The following is a 27,514-nucleotide window of genomic DNA, read 5'->3' as shown; positions in this document are numbered from 1 at the left end:
AAAACTGATGAAAACTTCTCCTTCTAGGTAAATACTGTATTGTTATGAAGGCAGCCATCTTTGACAGCCAGAATTTGGCATCATTCTGCCTGTAGGCCCCGCCTCCAATATTTTGAAGGCAGAATTGTATTGAAAGCTGGAAGGATATGGAGGATCCCTGATATTTAGACAAGTATTCATATAAAAGTGAGAATCTTTAACAAAATCTTAACAATGTCATTTTAAGAATGTATATGAAGTCAGTCATTCAACTTCAGTAATTGCTTTATCCTCTTCAGAGCTGAGGCTGATCCAGAGCCAATCCTGGAAACACTGGACATAAGGCAGGAATACACCCAGAATGGAACTCCAGTCTATTGCAGGGCACCACACAGACATTCACACACTTATTCACAGTTAAAGGCAAATTACAGTCACCAATCCACCTCCTGGCATGTTTGTAGGAGGTGGGAGGAAACTGGAGAACCCAGAGGAACCTCCATGAACACAGGAAGAACATGTATAACTCCACACTGGAAGTCAGAACTTAGGATCAAACCTTAGAGGGACCTTGGAGTTGTGTCTCCGAATGAACCTAGTTGAATTTGTTCAACCTTTGCTCCACTTGTAAACAAGCATGGTCACTGATGTATAAGTGCAGAAAAAAAGCAAAAACACGCATATATTTTGGGAAAATTTTTTAATAGTTATTGAACGTTCTACATCTTACAGTAAATATTATACAATTACAAACTTGGCATAATTCTGTCACTGAGATCACTAATTGATCTTCCAAAAAAAAATAAAATATAAAAACCCATAAAAATAATAAAAACAGATTTACACTTCATATCACAGGCCTGAAACGGGTCTCGTCGCCTCATAAGAGCATTCAGTTCAGTTTTACTGATAGGTATGTAAAACCTGCTACAAAACAGATGAGTATATAATGTATTACCGACATAATGATCAAAATGTTCTTATCCTTAGTGTGTATTTGGAAGACGGTGACTTTTCCCTTCAGTATTCAGTTTTAATAGCAAACGAAAACACAGCAGACTAGGTATATGCTGATAATCAGTTAGATAATAGATCAATAAATTTAAAGCATGTGATAGGTCTTGGACGCATTCAAATTTTGTCACTAGTCAGGAGGAGTCTGCCTAGGCTGTTAGTATTTTTGGGCAGTGTTTGTTCTCCTAAGATAAAATCTTATTTGGAAGGCAGACAAATAAGTTTCCTTGTTTTGGAAAAAAAAATGAAGGTGCATCACGTGTCCTTTTCAGTGAAGGAGGCAATCCTATGATTCTGTTCTCTTAGTAAGAGGAAACATGAAATGATTGATATAACCTATAATTTTACTACATGCTATAGTGCCCAATCTATAACTACGTTTTTATTTTGACATTTTCAGTACAGTATGAAGAAAGCAATTTTTTTTTTGACTTCCAGACTTTTTTTAATGGAATGATCCCCTTTTATGTTCTGGCATCTGATAATATAACAGTACCACAATTTTACTTGAAGCAGGCCGTTATAAAGACAGAAAAGCGACAGAGTGAACGAGAGGAAGAGACCGTTTCAGACCTGTGCTCTGAAATGTCCCTCACACGGTTACGCACCACACTCCTGATCATCTACTTAAGAATAAAAGGAACATCAATCATTAATAAAAACTTAAATAACACTTATGGTAGAAAGCGCAGTAATTACAGGTAAGTGTGGACTCGTTTACTTTCAAACCTAACCAACTTTCATTAGTGTAAAAATGTCAACAAAAACACTTCCAAATCCTACATTTTCGATTTGAGAGGTTCGACCTCTATCTCAGAAGCAACCTCAACCAGTGAACTGTTTAATAACTTTAAATTGCATTGATTGCATTAAGTCTTGCGTTACAAATCTGATTTGTTCTAATTATATCAATATTTCACTGCCTGCCATAATACTGTTATTAAGACTAGATGGATAGACAGACTTTAATATTGAAAAGGAGAAAGTGACAGAAAGAAAGACCAAGGTCTATCTGAAATATTTACAGTGCCCTTCAGACATACTAGCCTTCAGAAAATAAGCAAACAAAATGATATGTATCTTGGTTCTGACAAAATCACTCATTAGAACTACTTTTTAAAAATAGTATTCTCTCAAAAATATATGTGGCAAAATTAGTGACACCAGAAGGAATATTTTAAATAAATGCAAACAGTCTCAAAAACTTGGATCACTATGACTCTACGTCTCTACAAGTGTCTCCAACTTTGTCAGACATTACAGGAAGAGACTCAGTGCTATTACTCTCTCCAGACAAGGTGTCACGAAATATTAATTGTAAGGGTGCTAATAATTTTGAAACCAGTATTTTGCACCAATGAATAAAATGGTGTTTCTGAAAACAAAACATGTTGAAATAAAGGATTTGAACTCACGATCTCTTGATGATAGCGTGGCGCTTTTGTGTTGCGCCACTCTGGGGTGCCAATAATTCTGGAGGGCACTGTATATATGAAGTAATTAATACTAGGATTAAACTGCAACACGCTAGTGTTTAGGCCAAATTTATTTTAGAATAGAAAAAAACACGATGCTTTTATCCACCTACTAAATATAGAGGATTCTAGATGGTTCTAATGCATTTTATTTAAAAGTTAAGAATTTCATATATCTGTGGTGGTATAAGAAAACTTGTCAGTTGGTGCTATTCACCAGTTGTCCCTATTCAATGGCAAATAGCCAAATAATGACAACAAAGATTGTTTTTTTTTTAATATCTTACCAAGACTTTGCTTAAATAATATGCAAACATTCCTCACCAAATGCCTTTTATTTATTTACCATCTAAACCTGTCAGCTAGTGTTAGTAGCATTAGCATCTGCCTGTCGTCTCTCCTGTAGCTTAGCAAGGCTCATTCAGCAACTGTTTGTAAGATTACGGTAGTATAAACAGACAACTTGACTACCTAAGATAACAGAAAACCTAATGGCTGGATAATTACCTATACGTTGTTTGCTTAACTGGAAGGACATGGAGAAAACCGGATTTAATATGGTGCAAACAAGTATCATTTTTCACTACAATGAATTGTTTTTCCTGTCTGTGGTGGCACACGGGTTCATGTGATTGACAGACGTTATACAGAGAAATAATGAAACACAAACTTTTCATTTTAAAAGGCTACAACCACTTTGACATTTGTGGGTAGGATGATTAGAAATCTGATTGGGTGAATGAACTTTATACAACCACAGTGGCAATGCATGTAATACATTACCTTGCATAAGTATTTATCCCCCCCACCCATTTGTAATTATATGCCATCTACACAAAAGAGCCCATGCTACTGAAGCAGGAAAAACTGGTCAAGATTAAGGGCAAAATGGATAGAGCCAAATACAGGGCAATTCGAGAAGAAAATGCTAGAGACTTGAGACTGGGGCAGAGGTTTAACCTCCAACAGGACAATGAACCTAAGCCTTCTGCCAAAACTACAGTGGAATGGTTCAGAACTAAGAACCTGAATGTGTTAGAATGGCCCAGTCAAGCCCAGACCTCAACCTTAATGTCCCATCCAATCTGACAGAGTTTAATCAATTTTGCCAAGAAGAAAGGGCACGAACATCAGAATCCATTTGGGAAACACTGATCAAAACACACCCCAATAAACCTGCTGCTCTATTTGCAACCAAAGGTGGTTCTACCAAGTACTGACCCAGTGGGTGAATACTTCTGCAACCATCAAATAACTGTATTTTCATTTCACAACCTTTGTGACACAATAAAATATTTTGTACCTTCAAATGTTAGATATATTGTGTAAATCAAATTGTAAAAGTCCCAATTAAATCCATTTCAATTCCAGGTTGTAATACTACAAAATGGGGTAAAATTCAAGGGGGTTAAATACTTGTGCAAGGCAGTATATACTTCGTCATTGAATGAAAACACAGATGTAAGTACTTTATACACGGGCATTCGAATACTCATCCACATCCCTATATATATATGACATTTATTTATATAAATGTCATATATGTATTTGCTTCCTAGTAACCTCAGTCTGAAACAACTGCTTAGCATTGACAACCGTTAACTTGCACAGAATATCCTCTCTTATGGAATGTTTAAATGCGCTAACCAACAACAAAACAAAGACTTTTTTTTTTAATTTTTACATTTTTGCCAGTGAACACGCTTGACATGGCAGATGTTTAGTTATGATTGGGATACTGTCTCAAAAAAAAATAAAAAATAAAAATTGCATTCTGGAGAATTCTTCTGAAGTAAAGGGTTTTCCTATGCTGCCACACGTGTATGAGGAAAAATGTGGAATTTTTGCAATCAAGTAGTTCAGTTTTAGTCTTGCACAAGTTTTCTTCCTCTCACTCTCTCCTTTACGATAAAGGAATATTTCTCAAAGGCTCTGCTAAAAACTGAGCTCAAGAGCTGAAATCCGCCTGTGTCATTATGTTCCATAAAATCTCTGCGAGTCTTCATATTCAGATTAATATATTTCAAGTAGTGGTTGAGTAGCCTAAATGATAAATGTGTTTACTGAGAATAATATTACTTCCATGACTAGGGATGTGCCGATAATCGATAATATGATAAACCACAATATTCAACACAGATAATCAATGCATTTCCATGCAACGTGACTACCAAGGTAGGCAGCATCTGCGTACTCCCGACATGAAGCCTGTCCTTTTCTTTGATTTAACGTGAGCCCAGCACTGCATACACCTTTCTTGGTGTAGGCAATCCCATAATTGTTCACCAGACCAGATTTCCATGAACGTTTCAACAAGCTGTCTCTGTGACTGCGGGGTAAGTTTACAAATTTTCATGTCTTTCTTTCATGTATTTCTGTTCATAGGTTGTCAGAACTCATTGTGTGGTTTTACAGTGATCTCAAAGCTCATGTAGCCACCATATGCAGCTAATTTGCAGTTTAGCCTTAGTTAGCTACCTATGTCAATCTGCTAACAATAATCTAGTTGCACTCATCACCAGAAAAGCAGCTGCTGCTTGTTTGAGATGTTGTTCTTGTTTGTCAGGTTTACTTCCTTAAAATGCTACCAAACAAGACACAAGTTCACTACTGTGGGAGACGCCTTCAGAACAGAAAGCAGCAAAAAAATTTAAAACATGCTTCAGGATAGCGTCAGTGTCCCTGTTTTCCATTTAAGAACATGTGCGCTCCCCATAAGATCAATTTTCTCCCACGAAAGTCCTTCTGTTCTATGGAAAAACAAAAACATGCTTGCCAAAGAGAAGATACAGGAAACAGTTTTTTTTATACACAATATGCAGGGTAGTATTTGTATAGGCTGCCCTAAAAGATCGTCATTCAGAAACTGAATATCGGCACATTCCTAATCAAGCCTAATGGGTACCATAGTATATACTTGTCTTCCTTTAGTAGATCATTAAATAGTGTGTACCGTATATTTGATTATTATGTATCTATGTGTCAATATGCTGATATTATTTCATAAAGTAACTGATATGTACTGTAGTGCGTTCATAGATTACAAGGGACTAGGATTCACAATATTCTCTCTTTCAATGCTGTTACACATCGAGGCAGTTTTTATTATTGCATTTAACAAATACTTCTCAAATCCGTGCAGCAAGGCCTCAGGGCCCGAGTGTTCACAGAGGACGAGGGGATTTCTCAAATAGCCATCTTTATGCCCTTTTTTCTATGTCCTACTTGTTCTTACCCTACATTCACACTAGGAAGTGACAAAGCGAGCAGTCATTTCCCGTGGCAGCGCACAACTACAATTTCAACATGGACTGCCTGCACGAAGGAAGGTGCACCTTCGAGTCCATATACGGACATGCAGTGGGATCATATGAGGAAATATGAGTGGCTTGAAGGCCATGAAAATGTGGACAAGTCACTGAGATCATATATGAAAATGGGAGTGGATTTGAGTGTTGCTGCGTTCCACTCAACTCTAAAGTAGGAATTATATCATTTTTGACCTTCGCACATTCGGGATACAAGGCAGAGGAAAAAATCATATTTTGTTTGCTCTGTCCAAAACCTCATGAACTAATGAAAAGCTAGCCAGCTAACATCAGTGATAACTTTAAGGTTCATGATGTATTTGCAGTACCTTCTCAAAACAACACTGGATGGCCAGTGTGATACAGTTATGTCTGTATGTTGACTGATCTAAAGCAAATACGACTGTAATCGCATTTAAAAGTAGAGAAGCGGTCCCTTATTTACTGGTGAGAGTGTGCAGAGCCATGTTGATGTGTCATTTTGTTTGGTTTTTCTAGTCGGAGGTCAGAAATTCTGAAGGCCATAAATGGGAATGTGAGTGTGTCATTGAGTCCATTTATGAAGGTCTTCATATCAGAAGATGGAGGTCATTGGCAGTCACATATGCGCATGCATGCTCACAGGCTTTGTTAGCCAGCTAGCCATTATAAAATCCTCTCAGTTATCCTCTGAGAAATTTTTACTACTTTTGAGATTTATGATTATACATTTGAGTTTCTACAAAAGAAAATTAAATTGTATTTCTGATGACTTGTATGGGCTAAAAGACACACCCATCTGTCCCACCTAAAGACCTGCCCATTGGTCTACATCCAGTATACAGACCCTGCTCTCCAATTCTGGCACAGTGACAATCAAAACATGAATTTCTCAACTCTCTATAATGTTGGATAGTCAATGTTTGATATTAACAATTTGTTAATGAGTGTCATTTAAAACAATAGAAATAGGAAGATATTAAATTATATATTTTTTAAAAAAGCAAATGGGTATCAGATTAACAATATCCTATAAAAAACACTTTCTACTGGAACACTAAAAAACTGTCGAGTGCATGCCAACAAGCCAAAAACTGGGCTAATAATTTGTCACCTTTTAATGTGAACGCAGGGTTATTCTACTACTTACCGCAATCATTACTGCTTTATTCAAAATGCTGAATAATGCATGATACAAATTCCTTTAAATCCATTTGGTAAATGCAACACACATCAACAAAACAAAAACGCAACAACAAATTCAGAACCACATAAATATCAGCTCAAAACATCAAGGGGAGATCATTACTGAACATCACAAACTTGTTGCTGAAAACACTGTTTAATGCAAAGTTACTTAAGTTACTATAGTGAGGAGTAATTCTTTCTTCTGAACAACCAGGCTTCCTCTAAGGTATGTATGTATGTATGTATGTATTTATTTATTTATTTATTGCATTTGCATACTCATTTTAAAGTTGACAGCATATCATATGAGAACACTTGGTAAAAATAAGTATGAACAAACGCATCAGTAGATTCATTTACTCTCGTATTTCCTCTTACTGTAAAAATCCAGCTCTCTGTTTTCTGCTGACTCTCAGAATGATGTGCGCTGTAGCCGACCAGCGACATGCATGTGATGTTCAAGAAGGACCTTCCCTTTAAGTAACGCTGATGAGATTTCCGATTTGCTGTTGTGTTTGCTGATTTTCTGTTCCGTTTTTGGTTTGTTAATGTTGTTCATATTTACCGTTCACCATAATTTGGAGACCCTGAATATTAAATCAGGACCCTGTCGAACCCAGACGTCCTCTGTCTTGGCACGTATTCTGCACTAAGATGAAATCTGACCCCAATCCGTCATCCTAAGTGCCATTTTCACATCACTTGCCTCCACAGAGACTGTGTGTTGGCAGGTGTTTCAGCGTGTATGTGCAATTGCAAAAATAAGTATTTGCAAGAGCACATCTCTGCACATCACATGCATCTATAGAAATATATTATGCACGCCATAATTTAGAAGCTTACTCTATCCAGATGATCCAATAAATAAAGAAACCAGAGTCCTCTACTAAGTGAATAACTGAGATTAGTGTAAGCACTCGACATCCTAATGATGTTTGAACCATGTCGAGCTGCCCTACGCACTGCTAAACTTATTACAAATGTACCTAATAAACTGCTACAAGCTGGAAGACACCCTTGTTATCAATGCTAGAAAGATGAACAGAAGAAAGTTGTGTGAAATCAAAACTGAAAAGCAGAAACCCGTCTCAGCCCTTCTGAAAAGGGAATCTGAAAATTACAAATCTACACAAATGTAAAGAAAAACCCTGCACTACTATCTAAACCTTATAATATTTGGCATGACAGACATGATGATGAGCATGGTGCAATGTACATTCCCACTCAAGGGTGGAAATATGGAACAACAACAACAATAACAACATAAAAAAGCACATTGTTTCAAAGTCGTAACTGGTCAAAATCATTCTGGAGTTTCTGCAGGAGTTGATTGTTAATTTAAATTGTCGATTTAAAAAAAAAAAATGCAACAACATAGGTCAGGAATAGTAAGACTAAAACACAAGAGGAAATTAAATAAAAAAAAAATAGAGGGAAAAAATTAAATAAAAAAATAAAAAGCAGCTTTTACAAAATGACGTAAGAATGCATAAAGTGACCCTTTTTTCTTCTGTTCTGGCAGACGCGGCTGCTGATCACAGAGAGCCCGTGTAACACTTGAGGATTTTGCATACGACGTTTAACTCCAGATCTGTTTAAGACAAAAATAAGGCATAGGCATGAGTATGAGTATCTGAGTGCTATGTTTTAAGGTTGTTTAAAAAAAAAAAAAAAAAATGTTGACATCCCAGAACACCTCTGAAGTTGTTAATCAACTGAGTGTCCACTTGCAGCACAAGAGCTGAAACAACCTCGACAGAAATATACAGTAATTATGGAAAAATGTGTAAATATACTCTATATACGCAACTTGTAGCTATAGTGGGGTCCACCAGTCTGAGACCAGTAGCAGAAATCTTCCTATTTTACATTCTTTTATAATTTAATATAAAATTTTTCATTACAAATTATATCATCAGCAACAACTTCGGAAGAATCTTACAACTATTTACATGAATTTCCTATTATTTGGTTTGTCCTTCTTTTGCTTTAAGGACAGCATGCACTCTAACTGTCCTGGACTTCACGTGTTTTTTTTTTTTGTAAAACCTGAAGATCCATGTTAGATCAAATCCATTAGAGTGTTGACTGAACAAGAGTTTCAGTGGAAGAGATAAGGAGTTTACATGGTCAGCATCACAAATTTGCTTACATATAAATAGTGACCTATTAATGGTGCCGAATCTTTAGTGCTGAATATTCAAGATGTTGAACATTCCTTTCTTTGTTTTGTGTTTTCGTTTAAAATTCTTCCTGTTGAAACTTCCTGTTTATTTCCTGTTTTAAATTAAAAGAATCTGCAGATTCTCTAAGTGATGTCAGACCTTTGGACCCCACTGCACATTCATTTTATCATGTTCACTTACATAGCATATAGGGGTACTTAGTAGGTTTACAGTAACTGAGTGTTGTCCCTCTGTTGCTCTGCCTTGTGTGTAAGTGGAAAGGACGGATATTACACACACACACACACACACACACACACACACACACACACACAATATGGTCAAAAGTATGTGGACACCTGACCATCACACCCATACATGCCCATTTCAAAACCATGGGCATTTACACTGGTATGTTAATGCCCCCCTTTGGTACTCCCCCCCTTTGCTGTTACAATAACCTCCACTCTTCTGGGAAGGCTTTCCAGTTGATTTTGGCGGTGGGGATTTGCCCATTCACAAGAGCATTAGTGAGGTAAGGCACTGATGTTGTGGAGACCTGGTGCGCAGTTGTCGTTCCAATTCATCCCAAAGGTGTTCAGTGGGGTTGAGGTCAGGGCTTTGGCCACTCAAGTTCTTCCACGTCAACCTTTGCTAAACCATGTCATTATGGACCTCGCTTTGTGCACAGCAGCACTGTCATGCTGGAACAGGTTTGGGCTCCTTAGTTTCGGTGAAGGGAAATTGTAATGCTACAAACATACAAAGACATTCCAACTTTGTGGCAACAGTTTGAGGAAGGCTCGCATATGGATTCAGTGGTCAGGTGTCCACAAACCTTTGGCCATATAATGCATATTTAATATGCGTAAACACTTAAACCCCATTCAGAGCGTGGTCATATGAGTCATGAGTCATACTGGCTTGTTAACTAGCCTCCTTGCTAACTAGCTAGTACAGTAAAACTACAGTTAAAAACAACCAGCTGCCATATACACATGGAGTAGTTGGGTATTATCAAACTTTCAGAGTTTTTTTTTTTTTGGGGGGGATCATATTCATTCATTCACTCATCTGCAGATCCAGATCCAGAGCCTATCCAGGGAACCCTGGGTGCAAGGCAAAGATACACACTGGATGGGATGGCAGACCACAGAATTGCATGCAAATTCCAAAGCTTTCTGGATATGTTTCACTTAATTCCTGACTTGACTGCTCATCTAATAATCATCTAACAAATTGCACTTCAGTTATTAAGCCTATGTGCACTAATATTAAAGGAACAATTAAGCCATGAGGAAACCAACATGGAAGTTGACGATGGTGTGTTAAAGCAGTATTTGAAAACAGAACAAGTGGAGAAATGAGCTTACATGATTGACAGATGGGCTCTACCAGTGAGGTGGCACGTAGCTGTAGCCAGGCGTTCCTTGTGGACGATACGTTGGCACCGTAACAGGGTGTGGACCAATGGGAGTGTGCTGGGGTGTGGTCAACAGCGTTCCTGGTTGGAGAACCACAATGCATTATCGTTAGTCTCTTTACATCTTAGCAGCGCCATCTATTAAAGCATCAGTATGCTTTGATAGGATCAGAGAAAGAGGCACTGGTTTCAGTACAGATATCATTGAAAAACTGACAATTTTCTCGTTAGCCAAAATATAGTCAGTGACTTTCTGTAGTGGTTAGATACGTTAAACAAGCTCTAGTGTAAAACTAAAGTAACACACTTCAAGGCAATAGGCCATGGACTCCAGTCAGAGGGTGGGATAATGTAGATTTCATTTATGAATTATTTATGATGTTAATATCTGATCATTTGATTTGCTCTTTAAAAAAAATAGCATTAAATTGTACATATATATCAAAACCTGTATCTGCCTAATATGAATATAATAAAATGAATCACTGATATAAAGAATAGATACCTCTTTCATTGATATGTAAAATACTACAGATGCAATAATTCCATTTTTCAGACTGAGTACGTTTTTACTACGTTCTTTTGATACTCATCAACACCAATACCAAAATGAGTAACCTGCTCAGTATTTAATAGTATGTAACATTCTGTTTAGCTCTGTTTATGTTGGCTGCTACTGTATGCTACTAGAAAACCTCATGCTGTTATGTTATGGCTTTGAAATCTTTAACAGAGAGCATGAGAGCGGCTAACCTGGCATTCAGAGCATTATCAGTGAGCGTCAGTGTTAAAAATTAGTGCACAGTGCCATGAATTGCAACTTGACTTATAAGCAAAGTTTAGAGTGAACAGAAAGGAAGTGTCTCAGTGTGCAGTGCACATGTCTCAGTGCTCAGTGCTCGCAGAACTGAACTGCTCTCACGTGACAATTTCTCTCCACGTTCGCCTCACTGCTTTATTCACAGCACCATGTTTAATGACCACGCATACTGATACTGCTCTGCAAGCTCAGGAAGGCTGCCCTCGTGCTCTTTACTAAAGATACTGTTTAAACACCATAAAGATGTTTTATTATGTTTGCACTGTAGGAAGATGTTGTACTAGCTCCTCTTGATATTTTCAGAGCACAGTTTACAATCTGCTTTGCTTTCATTAATCATGAAATACATCCAGATCGCTGTCATTTCGCGTCATCTGTTCATTAGTGCAACAACATACACTAAGCTTTTCGGATATTTGTATCACATTTGTATTTTGGATATTAGCAATTTACATTTATATTTATAAAGGACAACTTACAGGAGTCAAAAGGATATTACATTCTATCTCATTTATACAGCTGAGCAGTTGAGAGTTAAGGCCTTGCTCAAGATTGCTGAGATTTGAAATCAAGACCTTCCGATCAGTAGTCCAACGTCTTAACCACTGAGCTACCACTGCCCTTAAATTAATGTGTGTGTGCGTGTTTGTTTCTTTGACCTGCAGACATGGCCATCGTGGTTCCTGCCACCATGCCCATGGTGAGTGCGCTGGGCCGGGGGGTCACAGGGGGCACTGGGGCAGGGTACAGGGCAGAAGGGATGCTGTTGGGCTGCACCACCGTGGTGTGATGGATAACGTGGGGCTGTGCAGCGTACACAGGCTGGGTGTAGTAGGCTCCCTAAAGAGACAGCAGCAACAGAATGTGATTAATAAATGACATTTCCTGAAGACAGTTTTTCAAATCACATTTCCACAAAAGTGTACATTATTGTGTATACTGATGCATAACGGTAATATTAAAATTCAAGCCCTGTTTTACTAAAATTCTAAATAAAGAAGCTAATTAGCATGGGCAAGTTTTTCAAGTTTTTGCATGTACTGAACATTAGCAATCTCAAAGAGACCCCTGAAAGGGTGAACCAAAAATAAGTCATATGCGCAACTCTGAGTCAAGTATGTCTCAAACTGTTCTGAATATGAAATGAATGCAAAATTTTAAAAATAGATATGAATATGTTGTGATCCCATGGTATGTATGAATCACAGGCTCTCAATGCTGTAGGCATCTGAAGTGCAAATGTGCAGTGAAATCTAATAAACCAACAATACCGCACTCACACTAGTCATGACGTCAAAGGACATTCTCTTTATTTTTACGTACTTTGACATAATTACATGCAAAAAGGTTTTCTACTATCTGTGAATGGTGGAAATGAGCTCCCGCAGGTTTAATACCAGCTCTCTGTATTCGTTCTTGAAGTAAATATCAGGCTTAAGAAATCATATTGAGGGTGATAAATTAACACATTTGCATAATTACGCATTTGTATTTTGCACTTTTAGACAGAAATGCCTTAAAGTGCACAAATATTAAGGCACATGCCCAAAAAAAAAAGACCCTTTTACTAAACCAGCTTGCATGTATTTTTGTGCGTGTTATTAATTTTGTATGTGTTTTTAGTGGCTTAGGTTTTTTTTTTTTTTTCTGAAACTGTGAAACTTCCCAAAACACTCTGGAGCTTCCAAGAAACACTGAAATTACCCATTTGTGCTTCAGAAATATTGTGAAACATGATGAATCCACAGGAAATCCCTATAAGATGCTTCTTAGATCTGTTTTATGTCTAGTACTTGTCTAGACTGGGTTGCAGAAAATAAAGCAGTCCACACCCTTTCACTCAATCATCAGTAAATAGTGCACAGTAATCTCGACAGTAGTTTCATAAATGCTGCTGCTAATCATCTATGCTAGTCTATTGCACCATTTCCTCTCACACCCTCAATTCTGCTTCCACCTGAAGGCAGAAAGTTTTCACCCAGTGCAATTTGATTAATCATCGTTCAATGTGGTGAAATGTTGCACAGTTACAGACGAACTGATCTCCATCGTGGCTCTCTTACCTGAGTGTAGAGGTTCTGTTGGGGGTAGGCACTGCGAATGGGGTACATGGCTGAGGGGTACGTGTTTGGAGAGGGGGAATATGGTGGAGGAGCGCCGTTTGACTGAGACGGGGAAACTTTATATGGAGTCCCTGCGGTGTATCCTGATGTAGAAAAAAGAGATACGCATAATTAATATATGTGTAATGGATGACAAAGAGATTGTACATGTGCACAACCTCAAATTTATACCCCGTGGAAACAGGACATGGATAATGGTACTGGGGATCCTGGGAAATGAGAGCAAATGGGGGGGGGAATGGGGGGGGGATCATAAGATTTTCAAGAATTACAATTTATTTGCATTCATTTACAAATATTCCTTAGGTGTCTTAGGGTTTCTTGGCTTTGCATTCAGTTAAAGAAATGGTACACAAGAAACTGTTCTGATTTATCAATACAAATCAAACTAATCTACTCGTGTGTGAATATTTCCTCCCGATTGCTGAACTGCTTGGATTTAATCATGGTTAGTGTACTTGCATACCGGTAAATCTAATGTTTTAATAGTTTAATGCAAATCTGTGTATCACCCATGGCTCCTAAATGGAAGGGAAGGGATACTATATCTCTCTTTTACAATTTACCTAGTTTACAAAGTCCAAAGTGTTAAAGCATGACAAGAAAACAATCCAAAATATAAAGCAATATCAATCAAAAAGACGTTTTAACCATCCAAAGCAGATTTTTTGTTGTGTGGTAGGGCAGCTGAATATTACCACTGACAGGAACTGAAAGCTGCTCAGAGAAAACTAAAGTGATGAACCTGAATAGTGTACATACAGGTTATTACAATTTTATCATATTTAGAAAAGGAAAAACTGATATAAACTGATATTGAACTGATATCATCTAGTTTGTCTTCACTGCAAATAATTTGTGAACTAAATGTGAACACATTAAAAGTCTTTTGAAAATTTCAAGAAATTACATTTCTTTGTCTTCCTCTTTATGTCCTAAGGATATGCAAACTTTACATAATAAAAGTCATGCTAATAAATCATTCTAAATGAAAATGAATAAAAGGAGAGAGAGAATATTGTTCTTCGTATTATAGTTGCTCTTATTGTGGCTATTCAATTTCAGACTATGCGAGTACATCTACACGGAACTGAAATGAGCTGAAATGAGAGAGAGAGAGAGAAAAAAAGAAAAGAGAGAGAAAACAGAGAACAAAAAAAAGACATAAATCAGATGGCGGTCTACACTATTTATATGCACAAAGAAAAAGTTTCCAAATTGTTAAGTGTCAGTCCAAACAAAGCTCCTCACTGATTTAATCTATACTAAGCCTCTTGGTATTAAATATATATGTGTTTTACTCTTTCTCAATATCAGAGTCATTTCTATCTGTCCTGCTTAGCTTCACTAATGCACTCAGTTTAGACAAGGGGTGGGTTTGTTTCCTAACTTTATGACAAAGCAAATCTTACTGAACACGGCAAACTGTTGGCCGTCACAGACGCGAGAGTCAAACATCAGCTAAGAAAACACAGGAGTAGACACGAACACACATTTTTGTTGCTAATGTGGCAAGTGAAGTGGTTTAGAATCCTGCATATATTATGTTTGCTATGAAAATAGATATCTTTAAAGTGGCCAACGATTCTATACTATACAATATGATTCATTACTGACAGACAGAGATGCCACGCCTCTTTCACAGGAAACTGACAGGCAGGAAGGCCACGCCTCTTTCATAGGAAACTGACAGGCAGGAAGGCCACGCTTCCTACACAGGCAAAAAGGTCATCATATCATGTAAAATACTGTAATAGGAAACCATAGGTACAGGATTTGAGCAACACATATTTAGGCTAGTAAGTATTAAATTACGCAATATAATCCTATAAGACATGCCAGATGTTATACACACTGCAGCATCAAATATGCTTAATGCAGAGACATGACTTCTGTCTAATGAGGCTAAGGTTGAACAGATATTTAACAAATAAATATATTAAAGTGAAAACTGTAAGAAGATTAAGAACCTTGCTTGGGGAAAACAGATTACTGCACCTCTGATTAATCTACGCCTTTGTACACACTTTCTTGTCTCTGTGCTGTTCTTACAGACACAAGTTAATGTTCTCCAACAGACGTCTGGGAGAATAGCTGAGCAAACACAGCACTCATGCACCACGCCCACATTATATATGTTATAATATACTGTAGGTAAACAGTTGACTTCAGGGTACAGGACATGTGCAGCATAAGAAGTGTGTGTGTTTGTAAATGGGAGGCGTACAGGGTACACATTAGAGATGCATTGGTGTATGAAAGGGATGTGACTGAATACAAATACATTACTTGGGTTGAAGAGATAATGCATTTATAGCATTTATTCATCTTTAGTAATTGCATGGTCAGGGATTTGGTGGTCTAAACTAGGCTACTAGTTTGTTCATATTCTGGGAAACAAAATCAACTAAATTTGTTAGAAAAAAAATGTACACAAGTATAACTGCATGAGCAGTCCTACAGTCCCACGCTCATCTTCAGATGAGATGAATTATAAACTCGAGTGACTGAGGAACTGTCACAGGCAGAATTCACACACTGAGAGTGCTGCCATTTCCCCCAGTGTTTTCAGGGGCATAGGGGTCGAGAGTATAGTTAAATCAAAACACCCCTTCTGGTTTAGGCCATGCCCACTTTGGGTTTAAATCAGAATACAGGAACACTAAACAGATACAGATAATGTCATACATTCACACTATATAGCCAGAAGTTTGTGAAAACCTGTCCATTACACATATTCATTCCTTTATTTTAATGATCCTGGGCCAGTACCACATATTTGGAGTGAATTTTTCATTCTAATGTTCTGGCTCCTTATCCTTATGAAACATTCAGGCTAAGCAGTACATGAAGACATTCTTGGTCTTAATTGCGGGTTCCCTGGGCTACAAAATACTGCTTAAAGGGGAAACTTTGCTGCCTATCTGAACTGCTTTTTTTCTAGTGGATGATTATGTTAGTTGAGATTCGTAATGAAACATTGCTGTGTGTGCATGTGCAATCATGGCTGAGCATCATAGGTAATGCAGATTTTAAAGATATAGCATAACAGTGTAAGGGATTAGTGCCAGATGTGCCTGGAGCATTGTTCTAAACATGAACATTCTTTGACAAACCATTGTCAATAAACACAGTTCATCACAGCATCCAGTGGAAACGTGTACTGTGGTCAAGTCAACCTTAATAATGGGCACACAATTAGAAAGCATGTGTCTGCATTACAGTTTCCCTTCACTAGAACTAAGGGGCCCAAACCTGCTCCAGCATGACAATGCCCCTGTGCACAACGTGAGGTCTGTGATGACATGGTTTGCCAAGGCTGGAGTGGAAGATCTTGAGTGTCCTGCACAGAGCCCCGACCTCAACCCCACTGAACACCTTTGGGATGAGCTGGAACGCTGACTCTGCCACAGACCTCCCCACTTGACCTGACTTAACATATTGTGCATACTGTATATAAAGGCAGAGTATATATGTGTGTTTCTGTTTTTTTAAAGCCTTTATTTAAAAAACTAAAAGCACTAAAAGGATTCCCTTTGTTTACTGAAGTTAAGGTTAGGGCTAGATTTAGTGTAGCATAGCACTAATTAGGTGAATATTACTTATTTCAGTGAAAGGACCTCATAAGAACAGTAAGACAAATGTGTGTGTGTGTGTGTGTGAGAGACACCCCCTACAAAGGATCACCTTTGTTTCAACATAGGGTAATGAGCATATTTACTGAACGCATGTGCATGAAGAACAGTTCTTTCACAGTCGTATTGTAGTTATCCACATGAACTTCTTCACAAGAAGAACACATTCTCTGTATGACCACAAGGGGGCAGCGTTAGGTCATGATACCCAATGCAGGGTTTTTCGAAAAATACAGGACCCATCCAGAGCAGTATGATCAGTGTATTGAGAGACGGCTTATAAAATTCAGTCGAAATGGAGTGTATGAATATGATGCATGATATATAATTTGAGATGAAGCCTTACATCTTTTATATCATTGTTATTGACAGTTCTGACAAGATGAATATTTTTTCCACTCTTGTTCACAGAAATGAGCACAGGAATTCTGTAAAAAATATTCCCAATCCCACGTTCATTATCCTGTTTGTGTTTGTAAGTCAAAATGTCTATTTTATGAAAAATCATTTATCTGGGTTTCCTCAGGGTTATCTGGTTTCCTCCCACCTGTGTGTAGCTTGACTGGCTACACTAAACTGCCCGTAGGTGTGAATGGTGTGAATGTGTGTGCATGGTGCTCTGTGATGAACTGGTGTCCACCATGACCAGGATTAGGCGGTTAAAGAAGATGAATGAACAAAGTGCTTAAAACAACTGAGAGGGGGAAAAAAAAAAGACAGGGGCATTATTTAAATAGTTCTAAAATGAGTGAGTTTTTTTTTTTCCAGCTCTGTGACATGACCTAAATCACATTTTTTTAACGGTTCCTACACGTGTATCTAACTGAGTGTGCATACCAACCAAGATGTTGGACCACTGACCGGAAGGTCATGAGTTCAAACCCCAATACTGCCAAGCTGCCACTGCAGTTGTAAAGACTGAGTATTTAAGTTACTATATCCTTCCCTGCAGCTTGAACCAATCTGGCCATTTTCCTCTGACCTCTCTTATCAACAAGGCATTTCCACCCACAGAACTGTTGCTCACGCAATGTTTTTGTTTTTCGCACCATTTTGTGTAAACTATAGAGAGTGCTGTGTGTGAAAATTCCACAAGATCAGCAGTTTCTGAAATACTCAAACCAGCCGGTCTGGCACCAACATTCATGCCATGGTTAAAGTCACAGAGATCATACATTTTCTTCATTCTGATGTTTGATGTGAACATTAACTGAAGTTCTTGACCTGTATCTGCATGATTTATGCATTGTGCTGCTGCCACATGATTGGCTGATAACTGCATAAACATATTATATATATATATATATATATATATATATATATATAAAATGTATGTGTGTGTGCATGCTACACAGCTACACAGATCACTAAATTGACAAAAAAAATAAAAAATAAAAATAATAAATAATAAAAAAAACAACACTCTGCCAAACAGCAGCACTACAACAACACAGTAGCAGAACAACAAAAATGAATGAATTCTAAGGTCTTCAAAGGGATAAAATTGACTAGCCATGGAATTGGCTATATTTATCACACTGACGTGTTTCCCACTGCAATACACTGAGTCACCAGCAGAGCACTGGTTTAGATTGACTAGTGAAACCCCGCAGAGGAACAAAAGAGAGGAGCCGCATTGTTTACAACGTGGTGGCCTTCAGAAGTGTATGTGTGTGTGTGTGTCAATGGCATGACCAAACAGCTCTAACAGTGTTATAAAATGTGAACAACTGTGTGTTTTTCCATTAGCTGCTGTTTTACTGAATATCCTGGTGAGGTACAATAAGATCATCATATTAATGCCAATCAAACACACAGGCTCTGCGCCAAACGCCAGAAATTACGTCTGGTTATGACAGGATGTCTTGATTGACATCATTTTCACATCTTCATATGGTCTGATGAGGGCTGAGTGACTAAGGGATTCCCATAATGCACTGTGATCAGATTACCATTCAGCTTTCAGACCTAGTGGACCTTCAATATACATTTATAAACAAAACTAACAAGTAAATACAGAAATGAGCCAAAAAAAAAAATCAATAAATACAAGAATGAATAAAAACAAAAATAAATCTAGAAAAAAACAACATTGAAAATATATATATATGTGTGTGTGTGCGTGTGTGCATGTAATATATATATATATATATATATATATATATATATATATATATATATATATATATATATATATATATACATACATACATACATATATACATATACAGTGAGGTCAATAAGTATTTGATAACCCTGTGATTTTGCAAGTTCTCTTACTTAGAAATCATGGAGGGGTCTAGAATTTTCAGCATAGGTGCATTTCCACTGTGAGAGACAGAATCTAAAAATAAAAATCTGGAAATCATATTGTATGATTTTTTAACAATTTATTTGTGAATTACTGTGTCAAATAAGTATTTGATCACTTGAGTCAAAAAATTTTAATATTTGGTACAGAAGCCTTTGTTAACAATTGCAGAGGTCAAACGGTTCCTGTAGTTCTTCACGAGGTTTGCACACACTGCAGGAGGGATTTTGGCCCACTCCTCCATACAGATATTCTCTAGATCTCTCAGGTTTTGGGGCTGTCGCTGAGCAACACAGAGTTTCAGCTCCCTCCAAAGATTTTCTATTGGATTTAGGTCTGGAGACTGGCTAGGCCACTCCAGAACCTTGATATGCTTCTTATGGAGCCACTCCTTGGTTTTCCTGGCTGTGTGCTTTGGGTCATTGTCATGTTGGAAGACCCAGCCAAGACCCATCTTTAATGCTCTGACTGAGGGAAGGAGGTTTTTGCCCAATGTCACAAAACATGGCCCCGTTCATCCTCTCCTTAATACAGTGCAGTCGTCCTGTCCCCTGTGCAGAAAAACACCCCCAGAGCATGATGCTTCCAGCCCCATGCTTCACTGTAGGTATGGTATTATTGGGATGATACTCATCATTCTTCTTCCTCCAAACACGGCGAATGGAGTTAAGACCAAAAAGTTCTACTTTGGTCTCATCTGACCACAGGACTTTCTCCCATGACTCCTCTGGATCATCCAGATGGTCCCTGGCAAACTTCAGACGGGCCTGGACATGGGCTGACTTAAGCAGGGGAACCTTCCGTGCGATGCAAGATTTTAAACCATGACGTCTTAGTGTATTACTGATAGTAGCCTTGGAAACGATGGCCCCAGCTCTCTTCACGGCATTGACCAGCTCCTCCCGTGTAGTTCTGGGCTGATTCTTCACCATTCTTAGCATCATTGATACCCCACGAGGAGAGATCTTCCGTGGGGCCCCAGTCCGAAGGGACATTGACAGTCATCATTAGCCTCTTCCATTTTCTGACAATTGCTCCAACAGTTGTTCTTTTTTCACCAAGCTGCTTGGCAATTGCCCCGTAGCCCTTTCCAGCTTTGTGAAGGTCTACAATTTTGTCTCTTGTGTCTTTTGACAGCTCTTTGGTTTTGCCCATGTTGCTACTTAGACTTTGGCTGATTGTGGGGTGCACAGGTGTCTTTATGACAGCTAACAACCTCAAACAGGTGCTACTAATTTAGAATCATGAGCAGAGTGTAGCTGGACTATTTAAAAGCAAAATAACAGGTCTTTGAGGGTCAGAAATCTGGCTGATAAGCAAGTGATCAAATACTTATTTGACACAGTAATTCACAAATAAATTGTTAAAAAATCATACAATATGATTTCCGGATTTTTATTTTTAGATTCTGTCTCTCACAGTGGAAATGCACCTATGCTGAAAATTGTAGACCCCTCCATGATTTCTAAATAAGAGAACTTGCAAAATCACAGGGTGATCAAATACTTATTGACCTCACTGTGTGTGTGTGTATATATATATATATATATATATATATATATATATATATATATATATATATATATATAAGAAAGAAAGAAATACATTAAGAAATTAAATTACTTAAAAATTACTTTTTTTTAAGCAGAAAATAATTTAATTACAACAACGTGTTATTTAGTAATGCATTACACTCAACACTGACACTAAGAGACAGAGAGATGAAAAAAAAGATGGATGTTACACAGCACAGTGCCAGCTCGACTCTCCACAGGTGTTAATATGCACCCAGCAGTTCACACACGTGCCCAGACGGGGCAAGATGCCCAGTGTGTGCGTGTTTCTGCCCTGAACTCTGCCTACACCTTTTCACACCCATCTGTTGGGATGGAGAGAACAGGACGTCTCATCCACTGGAGGCTGTCAGAGAGTTTAATCCAACGCCATTTATATTCAACAGCTCACTATCTACACTCGTGTCTGTGTGTCTGAGTTTATTAGCTTCTGTAAAGTGTTAAGCAGTACAAAATGATGGCTCATTCGATATGGTTTGTAGCTAGTGATCAGAAAGTTAGAAGTTTAAATCCCTCTGAGCAGTACTCGCTGGATAAGCTCATCGGCCAATTGAATAACTGTAAATGTCTTTGGTAAATGACAAACACCAACACAGTTTTTAATCATAAAAAGCAAGCAATGTACTTATGTAGTGCATTAGATTTTCCATTCATCCACCCAAACATCCATCCATTGTCCGGCTGATAATTGGTTCCAATATTCACTATTCTTACCAATCATCGGAATCAGCATTTTAACTAATTTGCCTGCTGCTGGCTGGCACACACTTATGTAGTCTGGCTCAAGACCTCAGCTACAGTGTTATTGAACTAGCTGCAATACGTACCATGTATCGAGTAAAGCTAAACACGGCAGAACGCTAAGAACATGCCGGAGCTGAATTATGCAGTCATTAGTTGGCAAAAAGCACACGTTAACAAATTACCCAGTAACAATTTCACTCACTCATTTTGATCTATTTAAAATTTGCTGAAAATGGAGTTATTTTGCCAAGCTTTATACTGTCTAAAGCTGAAAACACTTAATTTTCACAAACATTATGTGTGATGTACATTGTGAGTAAGAGTTTTAGAGGGTTGTATGTCTTGAGTAAGAGTCTGTTGCTCGAAATGAATGGAATATGCTTTCGAGGTGTCTGTGCGTCTGTCCATCTGTGCGTTAGTGTGATATCTGAAGAATGAGTGGCTGATTGTTTATAGGATTTATATGGAATTATCATTGTAACTAGCAGACAAACTGTTTAGATTATGGAATCGATCCAAACTGGGACAAGGTTACAGCAAGGTCAAATGTCTGAAACAGTTTTTCTTCAATAGCTCTGTCCTGTTCATCATACAGAAAACACTTATGTTCAAGGTCCATTTTCTGACTATCTAAGATTTATCTAAGATTGCTATCAGTCCATCAGACTGCTGATACAAAATTCTTGTCAGTGCAATAACTTGAAAGTAAGAGGTTAATCAATTTAGTACCCACCCTGTTTTACACTGTATATTTAGAGCACCATATACAAGATATGCAAGATTATGGGCTGTAGACTTTTCATTATGCAGTAGACCTATTGACCAGGACACAGTATGCATTAACATATTTAAAACCTCCAAAAATTCCCAACCACCATGCGTTCCATACTCGTGTGTGACCTCATGCTAACCTCATGTGTAAGCCATGTGACTGACCTCTCACCTCATCCTTACTGCAATTTTTGTAGCTTGGGAGATCCTGAGTCTCTAATACACACGATGTGGGATTGTTCTGATGTACAGAGATTTTGTGGCCCAGGAAATGGATATAAAATCTATTTTATCTAATGTCCACCTTCCTCTGGATGGTATTTTTATTTTACTAAATGATAGCTCAGATTTCCAAATGACAGAGAAAGTCTGCAAAAGTAAGGAGGGGTGGCCTTTGGTCTTGAATTGTATAGCAAATTTCTAAATTCAGACCTTGAACTGTATTGTGTTATTGTTACACTCCATATACAAAATTAAAAAAAAAAATAAATTACAAAACATGGTTAAATATAGGATTTGTATGGACTAATCCTTGCTACCTCCAGATGAGCTGATTACATTCTGGCATGGTTCCAAACATGGTCATGGTATATTTCAAGGGTGTCTGCGGCATACAAATTAGTAACATGGACTAGAGTTATTGGCAGTTGAGGCATCTACTGTATGTTGGCATCTACTTGTGGTATAAGTGAGCATGTGGAATACTGTGTGTGTGAGTGTGTGTGTGTGTGTATGCATGTGTGTGTGTTTTTCTCACCTGGAGGGTACCCTGGACTGCCTGTCTGATAGAGGCTTGGTGTGTAGGCAGGCGCTGCAGTAGGATAGCCTGCTGGGTAACCTAATAAACACACACACAAGAGAAAAGATATAATCAACACAATCAAAGGAACACAAAGATGCAGAAATGTCAGTTCATGTCTCAAAAGGATGATGACTAAGAAGCTAATTTAGTCATCAGCTGTGATATATTAATGTAAATCTTCCATGGCAACATTAGAAAGTTTGCAGAATAAGAGAAAGAGATGGGGGGAGGGGGTCTTGGGGATTGAACAGGATGGGCCCAGATGGTGTTCATTACCACTTGTCTGTCTTAATAAGATACAGTCGAGTGAGTGTGAAACACATAGCACCCACTGCCATACTGAACAGCAGAGTTGTCAGACACACACAACACAGACAGGGCACAACTCTCCAGGAACAGTAAGTTGAAACTGTCATGTCTGGCATAGAGACTGAGCTGGTCCTGCTGTTTCTGATGTAATAGATACTGTTCCACTGGCAGAAATCACCTACACTGCTTATACATGCTATCAAATTGCCATCATGCTTATGCACCAAGCTGAAATAAAATAAAATGTGTTTGTAGTTGGTAAAGAATCTGTTTGCTAAGCACTAATATCAAATATGCTAGCTAGTGTGATAATGAAGGCTGTCACTGGAATATATTAGCAAAATATAACTAACTAGCTAGTTACTGGCACCCTAATGTAAAGTATTAGGTATAGTTAAATAGCTAGTGCTACTAACTCATCAAGCTATAAAATTAACATACACTATATGGCCAAAAGTTTGTGGACACCTGACCATCACACCCGTATGTGACTTCAGGGAGCAAATCTGGAATGGGATGTTGAAAAAGCAGGTACAGTTGTGATTGTCAGGTTTTCACAAACCTTTAGCCATACAGTGTATAATATACAGTATAATTTTATAGTAAGAAAAATAACATAAGATATTATAATCTGGTGTTACATCTCCAGGCTCTCAGTGCAGTTGCTAAGCATACCTACAGAACACACATCATGGGGTGGGAACAATATGGTGTATTGTATCATCCAAGATAAGGCTCTCGATTCAATACTTTATTATTCAACAGACTACACTCCTGAGGAAAAAAAAAATGGATCAAGGCCAAAATGGCTACCCATTGGTTATCTAATGCAGGTTTTGGGACTAGAAGATGTTTAAAAAAGCCAGTACTGTTTCAGAAAATCATCAAAGACAAGTTTTTTTTGGCAGAATATGGAAAATTTGATTCAGAGTGGTTCAGCAGAGTTGTGTGGAGTGATGAATCACGATTTGAGCTGCATGATGATGCTCCAGAGAGGTGTCTTTGAAGATCTGATGAGAAATACAATAGTGAATGCCTCTCTACCACAGTTAAGCATGGAGGAAGAGCACGGAGGTGTCATGGTGTGGGGAGCCTTTTCAGCTGCTGGTTCTGGTAAGCTGTTTCACTGTGAGAAGTCAATTACTGCTTTGAATACAGGAGAATATCGCAGAAAGGCTTGCTTCCCACATTTGAAAAGTTGCTTTCTAAAGAGGAATGATTTTATTTTTCAATAAGACAATGCTCCTGCCCACATTGCAAAGCCCACCACAAAGTATCCTGAGAACAAGTACATCAGGCTCATGCTTTGGTCTGGTCACAGTCCAGATTTGAACTCTACTGAGAATATTTGGTCTCACATTAAACACAAACTAACCAGGAAACATTTTTCAACTACTCATCAACTGTTTGAAGCCATCAACGTTGAATGGAGCAATATTGACTCTTCTTTCTGTAAAAAGCTGTCCGCAAGTTTACCCACAAGGCTTAAAGAAACCAAAGGGAAAAACCATCCCATACTAAGTTACTTGATCTATTTGTTCAATTCTTGCTATTTTCCTAACCAATGATTTGTTGTTAAGACCATTAAAAGCCAATATTAAAAAAAAAGGCCATTTTTTGGGCCTGGCCCATTTTATTTATTTTTTTTGCCCAGGAGTGTACATAATAAAGTATGCTATTCGCCATTAAATAATGTTTATATTTTGTGTGAGGTGTAATAACCATTTAAACTTAATCAAGCCCACAGTCCCTCCTCTGAAAATGTAGCTTTCTCTTTATCTCGGATCAGGAGGGGCTACGAGGGTTTAAAATAAAAACACACTTCTCCTAAGCAAGCTGTTTTTCCAATACTAGCATGTTATCTTGGGAAAAACAGCAACGGCTACGCAGCAGGAACCGGAAATTTCCCCCAAATATGCAAGAGCTGGTGTATGACGCTGATGGCCAGTGAGAGGTGGATGCCATTTCTGACAATAAAAATAATGATGACGTCAGATAACAATGATTCTAGGAACAATAAAGGGATGTTGATTCCGGAGAAAATCAAGTTCACATTAGAGCACAGACAATGACCCAAATACAGCAGGCCAAATGGCTATTCTCTCAACCTCTGATTCTTTCTGTCTCTTCCTTCCTCTGTCTCCATCGATTTTCTTCTCTTACCCTTTCTCTTTCTATTGCTACTTGCATCTCTCTCTCTCTGATCTTTTTTATATTCATCTGAGTAAGTACCGACACATTTTCCCTCCATCACCTCTGCAAAAGACTGCAAATACTATATCACATAATCGCAGTGTAACAGCTCTACACCTCTCTCTCTCTCTTTATCTCTGTAATTGAGTTTTAGATATTCTCAGCAATGCGGTTGACACTACAGTGCTATTCTTTGAATACACACACATGCCAGAGGCGTAGCCAGGTGGAAAGCATGAGGAAATATGTTAAATAAAATGTGTGCTCTACAATTATAAATGCAATAAGTACAGCATGCTCAAGTATTCTGGGTGGATGCCAGACAATTGTCGAAGGACAATTTACCATCAACCAATCTTACCATATTAATAATGTTAACGGGTAAAGGAAATAAAACACATTTATTCATAGTTCTGCTGAGAATGATTAAAATAATATGATATTATTTCAGAAGAAAATACATCTTATCTTATAAAACCAGATCTATTCTGATTGGTTAATCCTGTTTCTTATCATAGTGGCTGGCAGCCAATAAAATGTGATTAAACAAACTATGCAATGCGTTTGTTTGATTCAAGATTCAATTATTAAGATTTAATGTTTGATCTTTTCCAAACATTGTTATAAGCACGATTACTGCACAAAATGTTTTTGCATGTGTATATAATCAGTTGTGCTGTATGTGTGTTATGTTAACCACCCACAAGAAAGCATGGGGAACGCTCAAAATATTTCAGGGAAGGTTACAACCTGAAATCCACCTTTCTAGCTTCATTGCTGACACATGCACTTTTACATTCTCTAATGCACAATTGCGCTGCTAATTGTCTCTTAGAGAAGAAAGAGAGTCTTTTGCTCGCTTGCACTGTAGCGTTAAAGTGTTTATTTACACTGGCTCTCATTCCAGCAGACATGCAGATTGTTGCCATGGAGGCAGACAAACACTTGGGTTCATATAGACATTCACAAACAAATACACACACCCAAAACCACACTCACTCACTCACTCAGTTATTCACTCACTCTCTCACACACAGGCACACGCACAATATCTGCAAGACCTTGCAAAGACAATTATTAAAGCAGCTAATTATAAACCTAACCCTAATCTTAATCTCAGTAACCACAAGGAAACGACAGCATGACATCATTAGTGACTAGTATGCATGGTGAGCATCAGTGTTGAATATGGATGGCGAGTACAGATAACAAGTATAGATGGAAAAATGGACAGTGAGTACTGATGATGAGTTTGGGCTGCGAGTATGGACAGTGAGTTTTGACGATGAGTATGGATGAAGAGTGAGGACAGTGAGTATTAACAAATATGGATGGTGAGTATGGACAGTGAGTGTTGATTAGTATGGATGATGAGTATTGGATTGAGTATCCATCCATACTCATGGTCAGAACTCACTGTCCATACTCGCAGCCCAAACTCATCATCAGTACTCACTGTCCATGAGTATGGACAGTGAGTAAGGAAAATGAGTATTGACGATGAGTATGAACAGACTGTGAGTACTGAAGATGAGTATGAACGGCAAGTACAGACTGTGAGTACTGAAGAAGAGTACGGACAGTGAGTACTGACAATGAGTATGGATGGCGAGTACGCACAGTGACACACTCATCGTCAATACTCACTGTCCAGACTTGCCATTCATACTCGTCATATGGACAGGGAGTATTGACGATGAG

General features: G+C 38.1%; 1 protein-coding gene across 2 annotated transcripts in view; it reads right to left on the bottom strand.

Annotated features, from left to right (window-relative positions):
- Positions 1 to 664: 664 nt before the first annotated feature.
- The window catches only part of fam168a (family with sequence similarity 168 member A), a 52,926-nt gene continuing 26,076 nt past the window's right edge, over positions 665 to 27,514 (bottom strand). For both annotated transcript variants that reach the window (XM_034305146.2, XM_034305148.2), the window contains 5 exons: positions 23,267 to 23,347; positions 13,415 to 13,557; positions 12,011 to 12,191; positions 10,482 to 10,612; positions 665 to 8,534 (listed from right to left, as the gene is read on the bottom strand). In XM_034305146.2, the coding sequence (XP_034161037.1) occupies positions 10,500 to 10,612; positions 12,011 to 12,191; positions 13,415 to 13,557; positions 23,267 to 23,347 (518 nt within the window). In that variant the 3' untranslated portion in view covers positions 665 to 8,534; positions 10,482 to 10,499. The remainder of the gene's footprint in view (positions 8,535 to 10,481; positions 10,613 to 12,010; positions 12,192 to 13,414; positions 13,558 to 23,266; positions 23,348 to 27,514) is intronic.

Source organism: Pangasianodon hypophthalmus, chromosome 6 (genome assembly GCF_027358585.1).
Source record: "Pangasianodon hypophthalmus isolate fPanHyp1 chromosome 6, fPanHyp1.pri, whole genome shotgun sequence".
In the NCBI taxonomy this organism is placed as follows: domain Eukaryota; kingdom Metazoa; phylum Chordata; class Actinopteri; order Siluriformes; family Pangasiidae; genus Pangasianodon; species Pangasianodon hypophthalmus.
This window is presented reverse-complemented; position numbering and strand designations above follow the sequence as displayed.